A 20585-nucleotide genomic window follows, 5' to 3' on the forward strand; every position below is an offset into this window, starting at 1 on the left:
AACTTATTTCCAACTACGGCTTCTAATTATTTAGAATAAAGATTCAACTTCAAAAACTCCCCAATGATTATAAATATTGGATCATTTATTTCAAATTTGCATCCCTAAAATTTCTGCACCTGGGGTGAGTGCCTCCTCACCTCCCTTCCTCGACAACCACTTCTAGGGAAAGAGGTGTTGAAAAACTTGTTAAAACAAAATCTAAATGATTTTAAAGATGTTTTAAGAGTTCCGATGATTCTATTCCGAATTTTCTCCCGTTAGTTCAAAGGAAAATCAAGCCTCTTTGCTGAAAGGGGTTATCGCAAATATGAGCCAAAGCTGAGATTGGGCAATTAATTGAACCAAGTTTATTAATCAATTTGGTCAAAGTTGAGCTGCTTTCTCTGTCAAGATAGTCTTCACTTTCTATTATTGTGTTACTATAAGAAGACGCAGATGGGAATCAAATCCCTTTTCAACACCTTCTTCTTCTTGTTCCACTTTTCATGGCCTTTTTTACTAACAAATAAAATTGATAGAAATTATATCTTTAGTAACATCATAAAAAACACATCAAAGATGAGTGTTAGACAAAGCTGGTGTTTGCGGAACCGACAGTTTGGCCATCTTGCATTGCGGAGCCTACGGATGCACTTATTCTGAATTTATATTTTACAGAATATATTGCTGCCTAGCTGTCCTGATCCTGCGCATGCGCTCTTCCTTCTGATGCAGAGGGGGATTTTATTTCTTTTTGATTTGAATATGTGTTCCAGATTTTCCGTCATTTTCAGCAACTTTAAATAACTTACAGCAACAGAGTTGTAAACAACAAATGTATTGGCCAGAGATATTAAGTAAAAAGAAACAGTGTGTAAATTCGAAGTATCTATTGATTTTAACCTTAACTTTAACTAAGGGTTAAAGGAGGGGGACTTTAACCAAGTGTTTAAAAAACAAAGATTGACCGTTCCTTCACTAAATCTTCAATAAGATAACGAAAAAAGGATACTATTCGGCAAAGACGTTACTCGGTTAAATTCAAAAAAATTACAGTATACATAAGTAAACAATACACGCGAATCAAACAAGCATAAATTAAGTAGTGGTCTCAGCTTTTACTAAAGCTATCAGTAATGAGTTTCTGCAGATTACACTAGTGTACTGTAACAAGTTTTAGGGTGGGTGATGGTGAGTCTAATAAACTTGGCTTTTTTGCCAGCTTTACCGTTAATATTATAAGTTCACGTTCCCCTCCACTTCCTTCAACTCTCGCACCCATCATAGAAGAGTAAGCCTCGCAGTTAAACTGAGTCGTAATACAACAGCCACGTGCATCACGTCATTCAGTTACATGTGATTTAAAAATGACGGCTTAGCAAATCAAAAAGTAAACCCTTTAAATTGCCATCGTTGATGTCTTATGCAGGAAAATTACAAACCTTTCATTGAACAACAAGAAAAATACTTTTTACGTGAGTAGCAGTGATATTTCTGCTTACTTTTTCTTTTGTTTTGTTATTGAGGCACTGGAACATCATAGAGAGCTGTTTAAGGACTCGTGAAAGTTAATTCTTGTATCTTGTCCTTATTAAATTAGACTCGATAAGGCCATCATAAAGTGCCAAATGTTACACTAAAAGTGCAATTTAGGTGATATTTTCGGAATGGAAGGCCTGGATCGGACATGTGGACATCATAGAGCTAATTATGGGCTCATTTATAAACTAATTTTTATATTTAATTGCTCTTATTAATTTGACTTAATAAGGCAATCATAAAGTGCTACATGGCACCCAAGAAGTGCACTTTGGATTGATTTTCTTTCTTTTTTCTTAACGAAAAATAAGAAAAAAGACGTTGTTCTAATAATTTTTTCTCCAAATTATTCTCCAAATTTATTATTGAAGAAAGATTATCATTTTTCTCCATGTTTATTTGTCAGTTTTTGGGCTTCCAGAACATAATAGAATAAGAACAGGAAAGTATTTTTCATCTATTATGGATTTTGTTTTTCTTTTAGACGACAACTGTATTGATGAAGTAGGTGGCATTTTGCTCCATTATATTGAGATAGTTCAATTTAATACGCATGAAGTTTCCGAAACTATAATGGATGGGTCGCTGGATGCTAAATTTATGAAAACGGTATTTCTCGGAGCTGCAGTTTATCCAACTCTTGCTCTGTTTAATCATTCATGTGAACCCGGACTCGTAAGGTTAGTATTTAGTAATCAGGATTTGTTTTTTGTCTTCTTTTTCTGAATGAAAAATTGTTTTAATTTTCAAAGAAAGGTAGAATTCTCTTGGAATTTTTGAAATTATTTCAAAAAAATTTCTAAAACAGCTTTTTTAAGTAAGAGCAATTTTAAACCTAATGCTAGCAAAGGAAAAAATCATTTAATGGTTCGAAACTGAGATGGAAAGCTATTATTATCAAACAGTTCGTGGTAACAAACTGTAGTAAGGAGCGATCCCGCTCAATAGTAACCAAAACTCTAAAAAACTTAATTTTGATACCAATAGCTACATGAAAAGAATTGCATTTTAATGCTAATTTTAAATATATAAGTTTCATCAAGTTTAGTCTTAACCTATCAAAAGTTACGAGTCTGAGAAAATTTGCCTTATTTTAGAAAATAGGGGAAAACACCGCCTAAAAGTCATAAAATCTTAACAAAAATCACACCATCACATTCAACATATCAGAGAACCCTATTGTAGAAGTTTCAAGCTCTTATCTACAAAAAAATGGAATTTCGAATTTTTTGCCAGAAGGGAGATCACGAATGCGTGTTTTTTTTTTCCAGGGGTAATCGTATGGACCCAGAGGTCCTAGAATGTTGCGAGAAGGCTCATTCTAACGGAAATAAAAAGTTCTAGTGCCCTTTTTAAGTGACCAAAAAATTGGAGTGCACCTTGGCCCCCTCCCACGCCAATTATTTTCCCAATGTCACCAAATCAAAATTCTGATATAGCCATTTTATTCAGAATAGTCTAAAAGCCTTATATCTATGTCTTTGGGGACGACTTACTCCCCCACAGTCCCCTTGGGAGGGGCTACAAGTTACAAACTTTGATCTGTACTTATATACAGTAATGGTTATTGGAAAGTGTAAAGACATTTTCAGGGGTTGTTTTGGCTGGGGGGGAGTTGTTGAGAATAGCGAGATATGCTGCGGGAACTTTTCCATGGAGGATTTTATCAAGGGGGAAGAAAATTTCCATGAAGAGAGCGCAGGATTTTCTAGTATTATCAAAAAAAAAAAACAATGAAAAAATAAATATGAAGAAGTTTTTTCAACTAAAAGTAAGGAGCAGCATTAAAGCTTAAAATGAACAAAAATTATTACGCATATGAGGAGTTCACCTCCTCCTAATACCTCGCTCTTTACGCTACAGTATTTTTAGTAATTTCAACTATTTATTCTACTGCCTTTGTGATTCAGAGGTCATTCTTAAGGAATTGGGACAAAATTTAAGCTATAGTGTAAAGAACAAGGTAGTGACGAGGGAGTAAAACCCCTCATGGACGTAATAAAAACATACAAATACAGAGGTTCGTTGCGTAAGCTAATTCGTAAGCTACGTATATCTTTTACTAATAGAAACGTTCGCAAAAGATTAAAAGCTCCAGTTGCCTTTTTAAGTAGCCAAAAAATTGAGGGGGCAACTAGGCCTCCTTCCCCAGTCATTTTTTCTCAAAATCATTGGATCAAAACAATGAGAAAGCCATTTAGCCAAAAAAAAATAAATAACATACAAATTTCGTTTTAATTGTTAAAACTTAAATGAGCGACATTAAAACTTAAAACGAACAGAAACTACTTCGTATATGATAGGGGCTGCTCCCTCCTCAACGCTCTGCTCTTTACGCTAAAGTTTTTTACTGTTTTAAAAAGTAGATTTGAGAGAAAGTGTCACTTTAGTGTAACTTTAGCGTAAAGAGTGGGGCATTGAGGAGGGAGCAGCCCCTTTCATATACGAGGTAATTTCTGTTCGTTTCAAGTTTTAACGTCGCTCCTTACTTTCAGTTAAAACAGTTTTTTTTTATTTAATGAATAACAAAGATGGGCCTAGAGCAAAATCTTTTTTTTTGGGGGGGGGAGCAATGTGACAAGGACGCAAATAATTGCCCAAAGTGACAAATTTATTTTTAAAAGGGGAAAAAACGCGAAAAAACAGAATGAGGGTGACAAAAAAAATCTATGGGGAAAGTCATACGATCTTAACGAAAATCACACCGTCAGATTCAGCGTATCAGAGAACCCGAATGTAGAAGTTTCAAGCTCCGCTTGAAACTGAACTGATGCGTGTTTATTTGTTTTTTTTTGTGATTTTGTTGTTGTTTTTTCCCAGGGTTGATCGTATCGACTCAGTGGTCCTAGAATGTCGTAATAGGGCTCATTCTAACGGAAATTAAAAGTTCGAATGCTCTTTTTAAGTGACCAAAAAATTGGAGGGCACCTAGACCTCCTCCCACGCTTAGTTTTTCCCCAAAGTCACCGGATCAAAATTCTGAGATGGCCATTTTATTCACCATAGTCGAAAAACCTAAGAACTGTCTTTGGGGATGACTTACTCCCCCATAGTCCCCGTGGGGGGCTGCAAGTTACAAACTTTGACCAGTGTTTACATATAATAATGGTTATTGGGAAGTGTACAGACGTTTTCAGGGGGATGTTTCTGGTTTGGGAGGGAGGAGAAGTCCAGGGGCGGGGGGGGGGGGGTACGTGGGAGGATCTTTCCATGGAGGAATCTGACATGGGGGAAGAGAATTTCAATGAAGGGGGCGCAGGATTTTCTAGCATTATTAAAAAAAAATGAAAAAATAAATATGAAAAGTTTTTTCAACTGAAAGTAAGGAGCAACATTAAAACTTAAAACGAACAGAAATTATTACGCATATGAGGGACTCGCCTCCTCGTAATACCTCACTCTTTACGCTAAAGTATTTTTAGTAATTTCAACTATTTATTCTGCGGCCTTTGTGATTCAGGGGTCATTCTTAAGGAATTGGGAGAAAATTTATGCTTTAGTGTAAAGAGCGAGGTATTGACGAGGGGGTGCACTCCCTCATTTACGTAATAAAAAATACGAATATAGAAGTTCGTTACATAAGTTAATTCGTAAGCTACGTATATTTTTTACTAATGAAAACGTTCGTGGAAAATTAAAAGTAGTAGTTGCCTTTTTAAGTAATCAGAAAATTGGAGGGCAACTAGGCCTCCTCCCCCGCTTCTTTTCTTCTCAAAATATTCGAGTTAAAACTATAAAACAGCCATTTAGAAAAAAAAATGATATCCAAATTTTCTTTTAATTATTTATGTGCGGAGAGCCAAAATCAAAAGATACATTAATTCAAAAACGTTCAGAAATCAAATTAAAAAAAATAATTTTTTTTAACTGAAAATAAGGAGCGGCATTAAAACGAACAGAAATTACTCCGTATATGAAAAGGGCTTTTCCTCCTCAACGCCCCGCTCTTTATGCTAAAGTTTTTTACTGTTTAAAAAGTAGAGTTAAGAGAAAGAGTCAAACTTTAGCGTAAAGAGTGGGGCGTTGAGGAGGAAAAGCCCCTTTCATATACGGACTAATTTCTGTTCGATTTAAGTTTTAATGTCGCACCTTAGTTTCAGTTAAAACAAAACTTGTTTTTTTTTCTTATTTAATAATACTAATAAAGCACAAAGAAAAGAAGAGAAACTATTCTTGGAACTAACACGTTTGTGACTCTCAGTTTAGTTTTACTTTTTAAAGCACATTTTTGTAACTATTTTTGGTTTTGGTCTCGTTTCTTTCCAAAGCATAGAAAATTCGTTCCTCAATAAAACTTGTAAAATACCAATTAGTAATTCTAACATTTCAGAATTGGTGAATCATTACAGGATTCACCGACTGATTTTCTATATTAATGAAAAAGAATTGATTTAAAAAGAAAGAAAATGTTGATAAAAGCTGATTACTTATAGAATTATGAAACTGTACCTAAATAAAATAAATAAAATAATACGTTCAAAAATTTTACATGGGACAAACAGCGCTCTTTACTCAGTTAAAGCTATTGCGCTGATTTTTATGAGAGTCCAGTAAAATATTTACTTTACATAGGCCTGTGGCGTGATCATGGTCTCAAATAATTTTTTTGCCATTTTTTCTAGCGAAATCTTTCCCTCTCTTTTGCTCAAATAATAGCATCAGAAATTCAAAAAAAAATTATTGTAATAAATTAACCGTAGTAAAATAACTGACCCCCTAAATTATTTTTTTATTAGAAAACCTTATAATGGATTATACTAGAATTTGTAATTCTTAACTCAATAGGTGCTAAACTACCTTAAAACGGAGACGACGGTTCGAATCCTAGTGTACTCAATTATTTGGTTTGGGACGGGGGTCAGCGGCGTGACACTAAACTCAGCCAGATTCGGCCCAGCTCTAAACTGGTACCAGGAGAAAGCTGGGACAGGTAAACAGGAAGGGTGTGCGAAAGCACAGGTTGGTTTGCCCCCAGCCTCCCATTTCCCTTCCTGGCTGAAGGGCCATGACACGGAGATCAGTACCACCGGTATGGACTGTAAACTCCGATGCCGTATTTTATGCTTTTTTTTTACCAGCAGCCGAAGTTCTAAAGCATATGAGATAAACATAAGCGCTTAGAGATTTTTTTTTTTTCAATTTGTATCACCTTCTCTATTGGAATAAAAGACATGTCTAAATTCAAAAACAGAAATATTTCTTTAATCGTGCTAAAAAATTACATTTGCTGGTTTTCTCTGACATGCCATCCGTCTCTCATTTCTAACGTTCAAATAATTTGCTTAGTCTATTCTGACGATCATTAAACAATTTCGTTTTTATAGATATCATGTGAATGATGCAGTTGTGGCCCGAGCAATGAAACGAATAAGAAAAGGAGAGGCAATTTCTGAAAACTATGGCCCTATCTTTTCTCAAATGAAAACCTATGAGCGAAAATTAACCTTAAAAGAGCAATATTGGTTCGACTGTCAATGCCAACCTTGTTCAAATAACTGGCCAGTTTTTGATGATTTGGATAATCAAGAATGGAAGTTTAGGTGTAATAGCTGCAATAATGGAACCAAGATTCCATTTGACAGTGTAGATGCTGTGATAAAGTGTAGCACCTGTCTATCACCTGTTAATATTCTGAAGGGGCTGAAAAAACTCCAAGATACAGATGATTTATTCAAAACTGGGACAGATCTATTAGAGAAAGGTGAATTTGCTCGTGCTCAGAGGTGCTTTGAAGAATTGCTTGGGATCTTGGATGATGTGCTGTTGCCACCCTTTAGAGATTATTTGTCTTGTCAAGAGTCCCTCCGTAAATGTTATTTGTCGCTTGGAAATATTAATTTTATTTAGAAGTTAACTAATAAATTCAAAAATAAGAATGCCCCAAATTTGATTAGCTTGAATCTGAGACAAAGCTAAACTTCACCAAAAGAAAAAAATGTGTGTAAAGAAAGTGCAAGAAGGGTTTTTTCGTCTTCTAGGCTTTAATTTTGGCTTTATTGCAAAAATTCTTAAGGCTATATTTTGACCTTAATGATCTTTTCGTCACAAAAAGCGCCTTTGGGCTAGATTCTGTTTCATTACGGAAAATTTCTTCAAACAAACTTTTAAGTGACTTCACTATTCGAATTTTCGATAGTTTGTCTGACTAAAAGTGAACGATTGAAAATAAAATTATAAATTCTTAAAAAAGCTGTCTTTGTAAATCCATCATGAGTCAAAATAGAAAATAAAAGGGGTTAGAATTAGGAAGGAAACAACAAAATTAATGAATCTGGTTTTATTATTATAAAAAAGAGATAATATTACCCTTGTCTTGTAATGAAAGGAAAAACAGTTTGTTTTTTTTCTCCTTCAATGGTGTTTTAATTCTAGGTGCAATTGTTGGGATTTCCACTGGGCCTTGAATTTTCGCTTAAAAACGCATGAAGCACAATAAATTAGATTTTCTGTAAAAATTTCGCCAAGAATAATTCATCTAACCGGATTGTTGCTTTTTTCGAAGAAAACCTTTAAATTTCTTCAATCCTTTTGATTTTGCTGTGATAACCGAGCACCAAAATGAACGACAACAAGTGTTATCCACAGCCCGAACAAGAATTGTAAGCAAATGCTTTTGAATTTCTTTCTGCTAGCCCATGGGAAATATATATATATATATATATATATATATATATATATATATATATATATATATATATATATATATATATATATATATATATATATATATATATATATCATGAAAAGAGAAATCACCAATGCTACAGCACAAAAACACAAAAAAAAAAAAAAAAAAAAAAAAAAAAAAAAAAAAAAAAAAAAAAAAAAAAAAAAAAAAAAAAAAAAAAAAAAATAAAGAGACAGAAGGAGAAAAGGAAGACTGTTTTCCTAAATTAGTGATTAACATAGACCAGCACTTGAATGAGGCCTCAACCCTACTCATCCATACAATCACATAGGTCAAACAGCATAGCCACACACAATCAACCATAAAGAATAATCCATGGACAGGCAGTCATGTCGTCAATAAGTATAAGTCGTCATTTACCGAACAATAGAAAAAATAATATAGACAAATAATTCAGAGGCAACACCCAACATAAGGGCTCATCAGGAGAATACACTGGCCTATATTGGGTTTCGCCACTCTAAATTCTCTACCCAGCACAGTGTTGTGGCTACCACAGAATATCCATGGCATCCCCGCGTCAGGTATCACCCCCAAATTACATGCCTATGAAAAAAAAAAAAAACAGCAAATGTAAAACAACCAAGTAAAACCAAAACCAAAACAAGCTTATCCTGTTAATATATCCCTCCCTTTAGCAACAATAGGTAAACTAAATATTATAAATTTTACCAAATCACAAATATTAACACATTGCAAAAAACCTGAATGAACTAAACAATTATAGAATTCATCTTTACCATGTGGCTAAAATTTCAAAAAATTACGCTCAATTAGAAACGCAATTCAAAATAAATGGCGCTGTGACAACATTTCTCGAACCTCCCAAATTAGTTAAAAATTTCTTTAAGTATTTCTAGATAATTCTTTTGATATTTATTTAAAAGTTCGTTATAATGAAAACTAAATTTTTTAAATTGCCAAGTTAATTTATTTGCAGAAAAACCTCTTGATATCAATTTTTGGCTTAAGATTTTACATCTATTTTTAAAATCAATGTAATTACTACAAATCCTTGCATAACGAAGTAACTGTGAGAAAAACGCTGAATATGTGATATTTGAGTGCATATTACTTTCAGGGAATGGGAAACTAATCACTTCAAAATCAAAATCATCCGTTTTATTATACATTTTAAAACTTAATTTATTATTATCACAAATATTAATATTTAAATCTAAGAAATGATCTTCATGACCAGCGCTATGACTAGGCTCAAGAATAAGCTCTGATGGATATATATTTTTAGAAATATCAATGAAATCCTTACAATTTAAGACCAAAATATCATCTAAATATCTTTTATTATTTGACAAAGCATGTTTTAAATTAATTGGATTATTCTTATCCATCATATATTTATATTCTAGTTGACTTAAAAACAAGTCAGCTATAAATGGGCTGGCATTCCCCCCCATGGGAATTCCCATAATTTGCTTGTACAAATCACCCCCAAATCTTATATAAGTATTGTATAAAACAAATTCCAATAACTCAAAAATCATATCCAAGCTGTAACATCTCAAGTTAACTGTAGTATTGAAGCAGTTTGTCCATATGGCTTTTTTATTATAACTGTCTATTTTTAAGAACCTTTTACTAGATAAGAGGAAAGATTTCTTTATAACAGTTTTTAAATTATCAAACACTAAATTAAGTGATAAATTAGTATACATTGTCGCAAAATCGAAAGACTCAATTCTTTTAGCTGAAACCATTGTTAAAGAATCTATCACCTGCAGTGAATTATTAACACTCCAATATGGATTAAAATTCGAAAATTTTTTAATACCAGAACAATAGGTTTTAAGTTTATTTACAATTTCCTTTAAAATTAAAGAGAGGTCAGTAGCAGCAATGCGGGTTGGACATTTAGCTGCTCCTGCAATAAACCGTGGTTTAGGGGGATTCTTATGAAATTTTACAGTCCAATATAGGAAAGGGAACTTTTTATCATTGTCATTTATTTTAATATTAAAATTTTTAAAAAGTATTTCTTCAGTCTTTTCAATTAAATTCTCATCCTCTATATTTACCTTTTCATAAACATTAGTTGTGCATAACTCCCTTTTTAAGATATCACAATACAGTTTCTGACAAATTATGGCAAAATTATTAATAGCTTTATCCACTGGCACAATTACAAATTCATTCTTTAGATTAGCAATTGCTTGTTTAATCTTCGCATTATAAAATAATGATTTAGTGTTACTATTTTTTAAGTTAGAATATATTTTATTTCTTACTCTATTAATAATTAAATTCTTCCAACTTTGAAAACTCTCTTTATTTTTATTCTCTTTCTTACACCACTTATCAATAAATAAATCAAAATCATTTTCCAAGCCATCAAGAACACTCGATGGTTTCAGATGATGAGAAAGACGGAAATTAGCCCCTTTATTCATTATAATTTGAAGATCATCTTGCTTTATTATTGACAAGTCCCCTGTTATAACATGTTTGTAAGTAGGATTTACAAATGGGCCAAGTTGCTTACAATTACAAACCGGTTTCCAATTTATATCGCTATCTAGTTTTTTTAGTATTAAATTATAATTAAAAATAATTTGCCCAATAGTTTTTGAAAATTTATAAGTTAAAACTGGACTATCATTATGATTTAAATTACTAGGAAGGGCCTGTTTCACATGCCGCTGATTTAAAATTTCTGGTAAATTAATATCTTCAATCTGCTTACAAGTAAAATTAATAGGTAAATATAATCTGTTATCCTTATTACTAATCTTATCAAACTTTTTCTTTTTTGAAATAAATTTCGTTTTAGTTAGAATGCAAATTGTATCACATATTACTTTAAAATTATATTCAAGAGCTGTATTATTCTTAACAATCCAGAAAAGTTTGATTAAATTCCTCTTGGATAAATTATTTAGACACTTTATTACAGAAATCATACCCCTAGATTCAAGTAGCTGGCATAGATCTATAGAAAGCATATGTACATCTAATTCATTTTTTCTATTATTTTTCCTATGTCCTCTCGATCGTTTTTTACGTTTAGTAGGACAAGTAAAAGAAGGATGGTCCATAAAACCATCAATACATTTAACAACAACATGAGACATGTCACCATATTTTGCTACACGATCATTTAGCCCAAAAGGATAAGCTGTACCAAGAGTATGGATCCAGAAATCCTCCTGTTTACGTAGTCTATTATTCTTCTCTTCTTTATTTAAATTTTCTAATTCTAAATTTTCTAAAATTGTGACAGTTATATCTGATATGGAACATTTACCACCACTACAATGTTGAACTAGATAGTTATTAGTTTTTTCATTATTAACTGTTGTCTTGTGTCCAGAAAATCTTTTATATATATTATTAGTTGTTTCCCCCACATATTGTAGGCAGCATTTATTACATTCTAATAGGTAAATTACATTGGTTGTTCTACAATTAACATTACCACGTAACTTGCATGCAAAATTTTTATTATACAATGTACTTTTAACAGAAGTTCGTGGGACAAAATGATCTTGGCAAAGAAAACAACGACTTTTACACTTACTAACTTTCAAAAAATCGTTCCGAGTTCCGAGGCTAATATTTGTGTTTTGTTGCATAAAAAGTTATTGAAAATAAATCCAAAACAAACCAACATCCAAATCAAAATCCAACAATCAAAGTCCAAAAAACATGCCAAGGTCAATAGGTCAATAGGTCAATAAATACATAAACAAAAAGATGAAAGAACATGAAATTTGCATAAGTGCCATCTCACCAATAATTAACAATATCAGGTTAAAAACCTGGACCAGGGTAAAGGTCTGTCGGGGAGAAAACTAAAAAAATTTTCTCCACCAGCACTGGATCCAACCTGGAATAATATCATGAAAAGAGAAATCACCAATGCTACAGCACAAAAACACAAAAAAAAAAAAAAAAAAAAAAAAAAAAAAAAAAAAAAAAAAAAAAAAAAAAAAAAAAAAAAAAAAAAAAAAAAAAAAAAAAAAAAAAAATAAAGAGACAGAAGGAGAAAAGGAAGACTGTTTTCCTAAATTAGTGATTAACATAGACCAGCACTTGAATGAGGCCTCAACCCTACTCATCCATACAATCACATAGGTCAAACAGCATAGCCACACACAATCAACCATAAAGAATAATCCATGGACAGGCAGTCATGTCGTCAATAAGTATAAGTCGTCATTTACCGAACAATAGAAAAAATAATATAGACAAATAATTCAGAGGCAACACCCAACATAAGGGCTCATCAGGAGAATACACTGGCCTATATTGGGTTTCGCCACTCTAAATTCTCTACCCAGCACAGTGTTGTGGCTACCACAGAATATCCATGGCATCCCCGCGTCAGGTATCACCCCCAAATTACATGCCTATGAAAAAAAAAAAAACAGCAAATGTAAAACAACCAAGTAAAACCAAAACCAAAACAAGCTTATCCTGTTAATATATCCCTCCCTTTAGCAACAATAGGTAAACTAAATATTATAAATTTTACCAAATCACAAATATTAACACATTGCAAAAAACCTGAATGAACTAAACAATTATAGAATTCATCTTTACCATGTGGCTAAAATTTCAAAAAATTACGCTCAATTAGAAACGCAATTCAAAATAAATGGCGCTGTGACAACATTTCTCGAACCTCCCAAATTAGTTAAAAATTTCTTTAAGTATTTCTAGATAATTCTTTTGATATTTATTTAAAAGTTCGTTATAATGAAAACTAAATTTTTTAAATTGCCAAGTTAATTTATTTGCAGAAAAACCTCTTGATATCAATTTTTGGCTTAAGATTTTACATCTATTTTTAAAATCAATGTAATTACTACAAATCCTTGCATAACGAAGTAACTGTGAGAAAAACGCTGAATATGTGATATTTGAGTGCATATTACTTTCAGGGAATGGGAAACTAATCACTTCAAAATCAAAATCATCCGTTTTATTATACATTTTAAAACTTAACTTATTATTATCACAAATATTAATATTTAAATCTAAGAAATGATCTTCATGACCAGCGCTATGACTAGGCTCAAGAATAAGCTCTGATGGATATATATTTTTAGAAATATCAATGAAATCCTTACAATTTAAGACCAAAATATCATCTAAATATCTTTTATTATTTGACAAAGCATGTTTTAAATTAATTGGATTATTCTTATCCATCATATATTTATATTCTAGTTGACTTAAAAACAAGTCAGCTATAAATGGGCTGGCATTCCCCCCCATGGGAATTCCCATAATTTGCTTGTACAAATCACCCCCAAATCTTATATAAGTATTGTATAAAACAAATTCCAATAACTCAAAAATCATATCCAAGCTGTAACATCTCAAGTTAACTGTAGTATTGAAGCAGTTTGTCCATATGGCTTTTTTATTATAACTGTCTATTTTTAAGAACCTTTTACTAGATAAGAGGAAAGATTTCTTTATAACAGTTTTTAAATTATCAAACACTAAATTAAGTGATAAATTAGTATACATTGTCGCAAAATCGAAAGACTCAATTCTTTTAGCTGAAACCATTGTTAAAGAATCTATCACCTGCAGTGAATTATTAACACTCCAATATGGATTAAAATTCGAAAATTTTTTAATACCAGAACAATAGGTTTTAAGTTTATTTACAATTTCCTTTAAAATTAAAGAGAGGTCAGTAGCAGCAATGCGGGTTGGACATTTAGCTGCTCCTGCAATAAACCGTGGTTTAGGGGGATTCTTATGAAATTTTACAGTCCAATATAGGAAAGGGAACTTTTTATCATTGTCATTTATTTTAATATTAAAATTTTTAAAAAGTATTTCTTCAGTCTTTTCAATTAAATTCTCATCCTCTATATTTACCTTTTCATAAACATTAGTTGTGCATAACTCCCTTTTTAAGATATCACAATACAGTTTCTGACAAATTATGGCAAAATTATTAATAGCTTTATCCACTGGCACAATTACAAATTCATTCTTTAGATTAGCAATTGCTTGTTTAATCTTCGCATTATAAAATAATGATTTAGTGTTACTATTTTTTAAGTTAGAATATATTTTATTTCTTACTCTATTAATAATTAAATTCTTCCAACTTTGAAAAGATCTGCCCATAAAGTTGGCATTTGTTTGAAGCTATCTATTGAAATAATTAACTCATTTTTTTTTTGGCGTTGACATTATTAGATTCTTACTAATTTCAGCTATTATAGATGGCGTTCATTTAGACGTTGAACCGTGATCGGGATACCTAGTTTGTTACTCGAAGATGTCCAAAGTAAAATCGTCCTTAGAGACGTCTGATCACGAATCGTTGGAGTCTCTTACTGTCATGAATGAAAAAAGTGTTGCAGTGCTGCTGGATATGTTGAAGGACGTAATAGGGTCATTCAAAGTCCCCGGTGGCAAATTTAATGCCTCCCAAATATGCAGCAGAATCCAATATCTTCACCAACGAACAATCGAAGAGAACATTGAACTCCTCCGAATCGAAAATTCCCGTCTGAATGAAGTTGTGAATCTCCAGAAAGAGCTTGAGCGGATAAAATCGCAAAAAAATGGACAGATTTGTGTACCCGCACCCCAGCAGGCGTCTTATGCCCAAGCGCTCAAGGGTCCTGAAACATTCTCTGTGATTCTGGAGCCTGTATCTGCGGAAAAACGAAACCGTATGAATTTTGACGAAGCCATGTAAGTTACGGAATCTATCAGCAGAGTTGTCAAAGGAGAAAATTCCGATTTTTCCGTGAAGAAAGTTGTTCCGGCGAAGGAAGGTAGAGTCATCTTGGAATTGGGGTCGAAAAGGGAGCTAGAGGCAGCCATGTCAGTACTGACAGAGAAAGTGTCGGACACGAAGTACAAACCGAAAGAGGTGAAAAAGCACTTTCCAAGAATGTTAGTCAATGGGGCTCCCTCCCCTCAGGTCAAAGACGAAAGTGAAAAATACCTGCTGCAGTGTAACCCAGAAATTCAGCGGATGGCCAACGAAGGATGGCCAACGAAGGATGGCCAGCTTCAGGATCATCACCATTCTTGAAAACGCGTCGAAAAGGAAAGTTGTTGTGGAAGTGAGTCCAAAGATCCGCCAATTTATACTGTCCCAAAGAGGCTTACGGATCGGTTTTATCCTTGCCTCTTGCGACGACTATGTACACTTGATAAGATGTAGCAAATCTTGCTTATACGGTCATCGGAAGACAGATTGTAGAGCGGACGAAGTATGCTCATGGTGCATGGGCCCGCACACTTATGAAAACTGCGACAAGTCCTTTTCGTCCCGCCCAAATTGCCGGGCTTGCGAAAAAAACAAACTTAAGTCAGATGGGCATGCTGCCTATGAGTTAAGCAAATGCCCGGTTGCAAAGAAGTTAACTGCTCGTTTAAAGAATAATATCCAGTTTAATTGACTCAATCTCGAGATGTGAATATTGATAAGAATAACTTAACAGTGCTTCAAATTAATTTGCAACATTCTTATTCAGCAACCTTACAGTTGCAAAAAACAATAGAAGAACTGAAACCGGATATAGTTCTGTTGCAAGAACCGTATGTAAATAAACTCTGTAAAATATCATGTGTTCCATATAGTTACAAGTGTTTTTCTAAAATTGACACAGATAAGAAATTTTTTTGTGCTGCCGTATTAGTGAAAAATAGTCTAAAAGCTGACGTACACCATAACCTCTCGTCTAATGAATGTGTGACAGTTTCAGTTTATTTGAACAGTAGAACTTTGACATTCTGTTCGGTATATTGTCCTCTTTCGGTGCAGCGATTGACAGATAAAATCAGTTGTTTAGACAAGGTCAGACATTTTGCTAATTACGTTGTTGGGGGGGGGGGGGATTTTAACGCTGAAAGCCCTTTGTGGCTGAGTAACAGTCAAACTGACAAGAAAGGCAAGGAGCTTGAAGATTTTTTTGCTAGTAAATCATTGTTAGTAGTGAATGATCCTAGTGAGACAACGTATGGGCTACGCAATACAACTAGCCCAGACGTTACTGCTGTAGGTACTAATCTTGTTCAAAGTGTAAAGTGTTGGAAAGTTCTTGATGAATACCCTTCTCTTTCGGATCACTCGTACATTTTATTTAATTTGGAGTTTAATTTTCCCATATTTGAGACTGAAGAGCCAAGATACATTTATAAGAAAACTAAATGGGATACTTTTAGTGCTACTTTATTACGTGGAATCGATGACATTTATTCTCTACCTATGTCCTCGGTGGAGGAAATTGATTGTGCTGCTAATGAAATTAAGAATTTAATGCAAAAAGCAACTAATGAATCGACCCCTCTTAAAAATAGTCACAAACAAAGCAAATATGCAAGGTGGTGGAACCAAGATTTGACAGATTTAAGAAAGAAGTACAGACATGCTCAAAGGGTCTATAAGAGACTTGGTACCGTTGAAAGCGAGCAAATAAGGAATCAAACACATCTAGATTATAAAACGAAAATTTTGGCAGCGAAAAAGGAAGATTGGAAAAAGTTCTGCGAAGAAAAAGCTAGTTTGGACCCTTGGAACACTATAAATAAAATTTGCAAGTTAAAAGGCTCTGCGACTCTCCCAGTTCATATTTTAAAACAAGATGGGTCGATGACAGATTCACCTAAAGAGGCTGGAGAACAACTTCTAGGTAAATGGTTTTCGTCAGATGATAATTCTAATGACAGTGTTGCTCAAAAGTTGATAAGAAATGAAACAGAAAATATCTCTAGTGAAAATCAGGATAAAATGGAACCTATTACCATGGAAATTTTACAGGATGTTATTAAGTCGATCAAACCCATGAAGGCTCCGGGACCTGATGGTATAATGAATTTTACTATAAAGAAAAATATTAATGTTTTATCACCTACTTTGTTGAAGCTTTTTAATAGTTGCCTAAAGACATCATATTTTCCTGTCCTTTGGAAACAAGCAAACATTATAGTAATTCTTAAAAAAGGGAAAACTAATGATGGTAACCCCGGTTCTTATCGCCCGATTAGCTTGTTGTCAAACATCGGAAAAATTTTTGAACGGATTATTATGAATAGATTAGATAAACTTAGTTTGGACAATTGTTGGGTTTCTAAAAGACAATTTGGGTTTTGCAAGGGTAAAAGTACAATAGATGCAGTTGACAATATGGTAAGCGTTATTGAGAAAAATAAAGAGGAAAAGAAATTCACACTTTGTCTTTTTTTTGACATTAAAGGAGCATTCGACAATGCATGGCATCCAGGTATTTTAAAAAAGCTCAAGGATAAGAAATGCCCAATTCAATTGTTAAGATTAGTGAAAAGTTTTTTATCAGATAGGACGGTATCATATGGAAAAGATGTATCCCGGAAGTTGGAAAAGTCTTGTCCGCAAGGATCAATTTTGTCTCCTTTTTTATGGTTAATCAACATAAATGACCTTTTAGAAATGGATTTTGGTGAAAATTGTACGATTCAGGCATATGCTGACGATGTCACTGTAATTTTAACGGGTAAAAATATTCTGTTTTTAGAAAATTTGGCGGAAAAAATATTTCAGAAGTTTGAAGTGTGGGCTGCAGAAAACAAACTTACTTTCGACCAACGTAAAACAGAAGCTGTATTGTTCACAAACAAACACAAAGCTCCTGTTGTAAATCTTTTTTTGGAGGAGAAAAAATTAATATACAACAAAAAGTCCGTTACTTAGGAATTATTTTAGATAGGAAACTTTTATGGACTGATCATGTCTCTTCCCGAGTTACTGCTGCAAAGCAGTATTCGACGAGACTCCTTTGTGCAGCGAAGATGACATGGGGTCTCAAACCACAAGCTTTAAGAAAATTATATAAATCAGTTATAGAAAGTACAGTTTTGTAAAGTGCTATATCAGTTTGGTTTTCAGCTCTTAGAAAGAAAAATATTTTACAAATGCTACAGTCTGCTCAAAGAACTTCAATGATAATAATCTCAAAATCTTTCCGTTCTGCCCAAAATGACGTAATTACGGCCATTGCTGGGGTATTGCCAATTTCTTTCCGAGCGGCTGAGCTAGCGACATTGCGCTATGCGAAAAAAGGCCGTCCAAGTCACTGGCCAAATTTCACTTCTCCTGAATTCCCCTTTCTAAACGCTCATCCAATCATAGTACTTTCACTGATGAATCATTAGTAGATATCTTAGGCCTTTCGACAGTACGAGAAATCCATACTTCAACTTTTCATATTAATAGAAAGGCATTGAAAAATATACTTTACGGACGATGGTATGAAGAATTTAAGAATAAAGTTAGTTCTTGGTCAATTCGCTTTTTTGCTTCAACAGAAGATTTATTAGCTGTTTGCAAAGTTCAGCCCTCCTACCATCTAACGCAGATTATTACGGGTCATTGCAGGCTAAATTTCTTTCTTCACCGAATAAACAAAATTGATAAGGAGTTGTGCCTTTGCGGTGTAAATGAAACTTGTTCCCATTTTCTTTTTGAGTGCCCTATTTTTGTTCGTGAACGTTTAGAATTAATATTTCACCTTAATAGTATCAATGTTCCTTTTCCGTTTAATCTTGATTTGATTTTTAAATTTAGGAATGTTAGAAATATTTTACTGGAATACATAAGAAAAACTAAACGTTTGGATTTGGGGTTATAATCTTATTTAAAAATATGTGGATTTTTGTATGTCTGATAACGGAATTCAGTGTGTATTATTTAGTTTGTCTTTTTGTTTTTGTTTTCTCTTGTTTAGTTAGATTGTATGTACAAAATTATGTGTTTTGTAGTTTATTTTAGATGTTTAGTTTTGTTTCTTTGTTAGTCGTGAAATGCCGTAAGGCTAATTTTTTTTTCTTTTTCTTTTTGTCCATAGTGTTTAGCTTTAGAATAGAAAGTGAAATACTTTTTGTAAGTTGAATCACTAAATAAATTCATTTATATATATATATATATATATATATATATATATATATATATATATATATATATATATATATATATATATATATATATATATATATATATATATATATATATATATATATATATATATATATATATATATATATATATATATATATATATATATATATATATATATATATATGATGCATTGACTATTATCAAAATCTCTTTTTCTATAACTTTGGTTATTATTGGGCTTAGTCGTTCTTTACTTACAGTTCAATACCAAGAACTGTTTGACTCTAATAAAGATTTATTCCTTTAGTGGTGAGATCGGATTATCAGTAATTGGAAATAAGGGACTCAATTTTTAATATCAGCTGCAGCATCTATTGCAAGGCTAAGAATTTGATTCCAAGAAAAGGTTAGGTGAAAACATCTCCGTAAAATATAGGCTTATGAACATAGGGAAATGAGATGATACAAACAGTCCCAAAGGGCGAAAGCCAAGCAAATCTTCTATACCATAGATAAAACAAGAGCTAACAATTTTAATTACGACTATTTAACAGACAAAGAAAAATCACCCCTATTTGAAGGAATGTCTCTTTACAATCGAGCAAAGTTGTGGACACGCACAGAAAGGAATCTTTTTTAGAAAATAGAGTGAATATATATCGTATCCCATTCTCAAAATAATTTTATTTGGTTTCTCATTGCTCCTAAGGAAAAGCTGTCACACTGGTTTTGCGGTTAAACCACTCCCTTTGTAGAATTAATCATAGCTATGTACTTTTATTTAAAATCAAATCAGTATAAACCACCATCATTTGATAAGAGTTTTGAAGTCTCGTTGATGCATAACTTCTTTTTTTTTTAGTCAGTTCTCTTTGGAAAATCTTTATGGAAGTCTACCTTCCTTTTAATTTTGTTTGTCACAACTTCAAGACTTTCAGCAGGCCTGAAACTATAATCAAGAGGAGCTGTATTACAAGCGATGGCACTTAGTTTATTGCCTTCGACATAACGCATACCGACTAGGCCGTCTGGCTGATGAAAAGTGTCATGAGAATCGTTGTGAGACAGTTCCAGAAAACAGGGACTTTTATAAAGAGAACATGGTTTCTTGAGCCTCGTCAGTGTGTGAAGGCGTTTTTAATAAGACTTAAGATATTAAATGTGGCTCGACTTCGAGAAAAAAAGATTGCCGAAACTTTACATAAAGTAAGCACAAATACCGCACCTGAGTCGTTTATGTCAGTTTTTTGAAGGAATGATGAAATTCACCAACATGATACTCGGCATGCATCGCAACTAGTTACAGAAACGAGACGTCTCACGTCATCTGGTTTTTCAATTAAATTTACCGGACCGAAAATATGGAATTATTTGCCAAATACTTTGAGAAATGCTAATAGCCTAACAGAGTTCAAAAAGTAAGATTAAAAGCTTCTTAATGGAAAACATTGAATTAGATCCTAATTTCTCTTACCAATAGTTCTCTATGTTTTGTTTTAT

The 20585-nt window shown here is 32.9% G+C and overlaps 1 protein-coding gene across 2 annotated transcripts in view; it reads left to right on the forward strand.

Annotated features, from left to right (window-relative positions):
• LOC136033861 (SET and MYND domain-containing protein 4-like) overlaps positions 1-20269 on the forward strand; it is a 34842-nt gene extending 14573 nt beyond the window's left edge. The window contains exons 6-8 of one of the 2 annotated variants that reach the window (XM_065714831.1): positions 2006-2201; positions 6846-7222; positions 19948-20269. In XM_065714831.1, the coding sequence (XP_065570903.1) occupies positions 2006-2201; positions 6846-7222; positions 19948-20075 (701 nt within the window). In that variant the 3' untranslated portion in view covers positions 20076-20269. Of the gene's footprint in view, positions 1-2005; positions 2202-6845; positions 7398-19947 lie in introns of those variants that run through there. The other variant, XM_065714830.1, reaches the window with a different exon arrangement.
• The last annotated feature ends 316 nt before the right edge of the window (positions 20270-20585 follow it).

Source organism: Artemia franciscana, chromosome 12 (genome assembly GCF_032884065.1).
Source record: "Artemia franciscana chromosome 12, ASM3288406v1, whole genome shotgun sequence".
NCBI lineage: Eukaryota > Metazoa > Arthropoda > Branchiopoda > Anostraca > Artemiidae > Artemia > Artemia franciscana.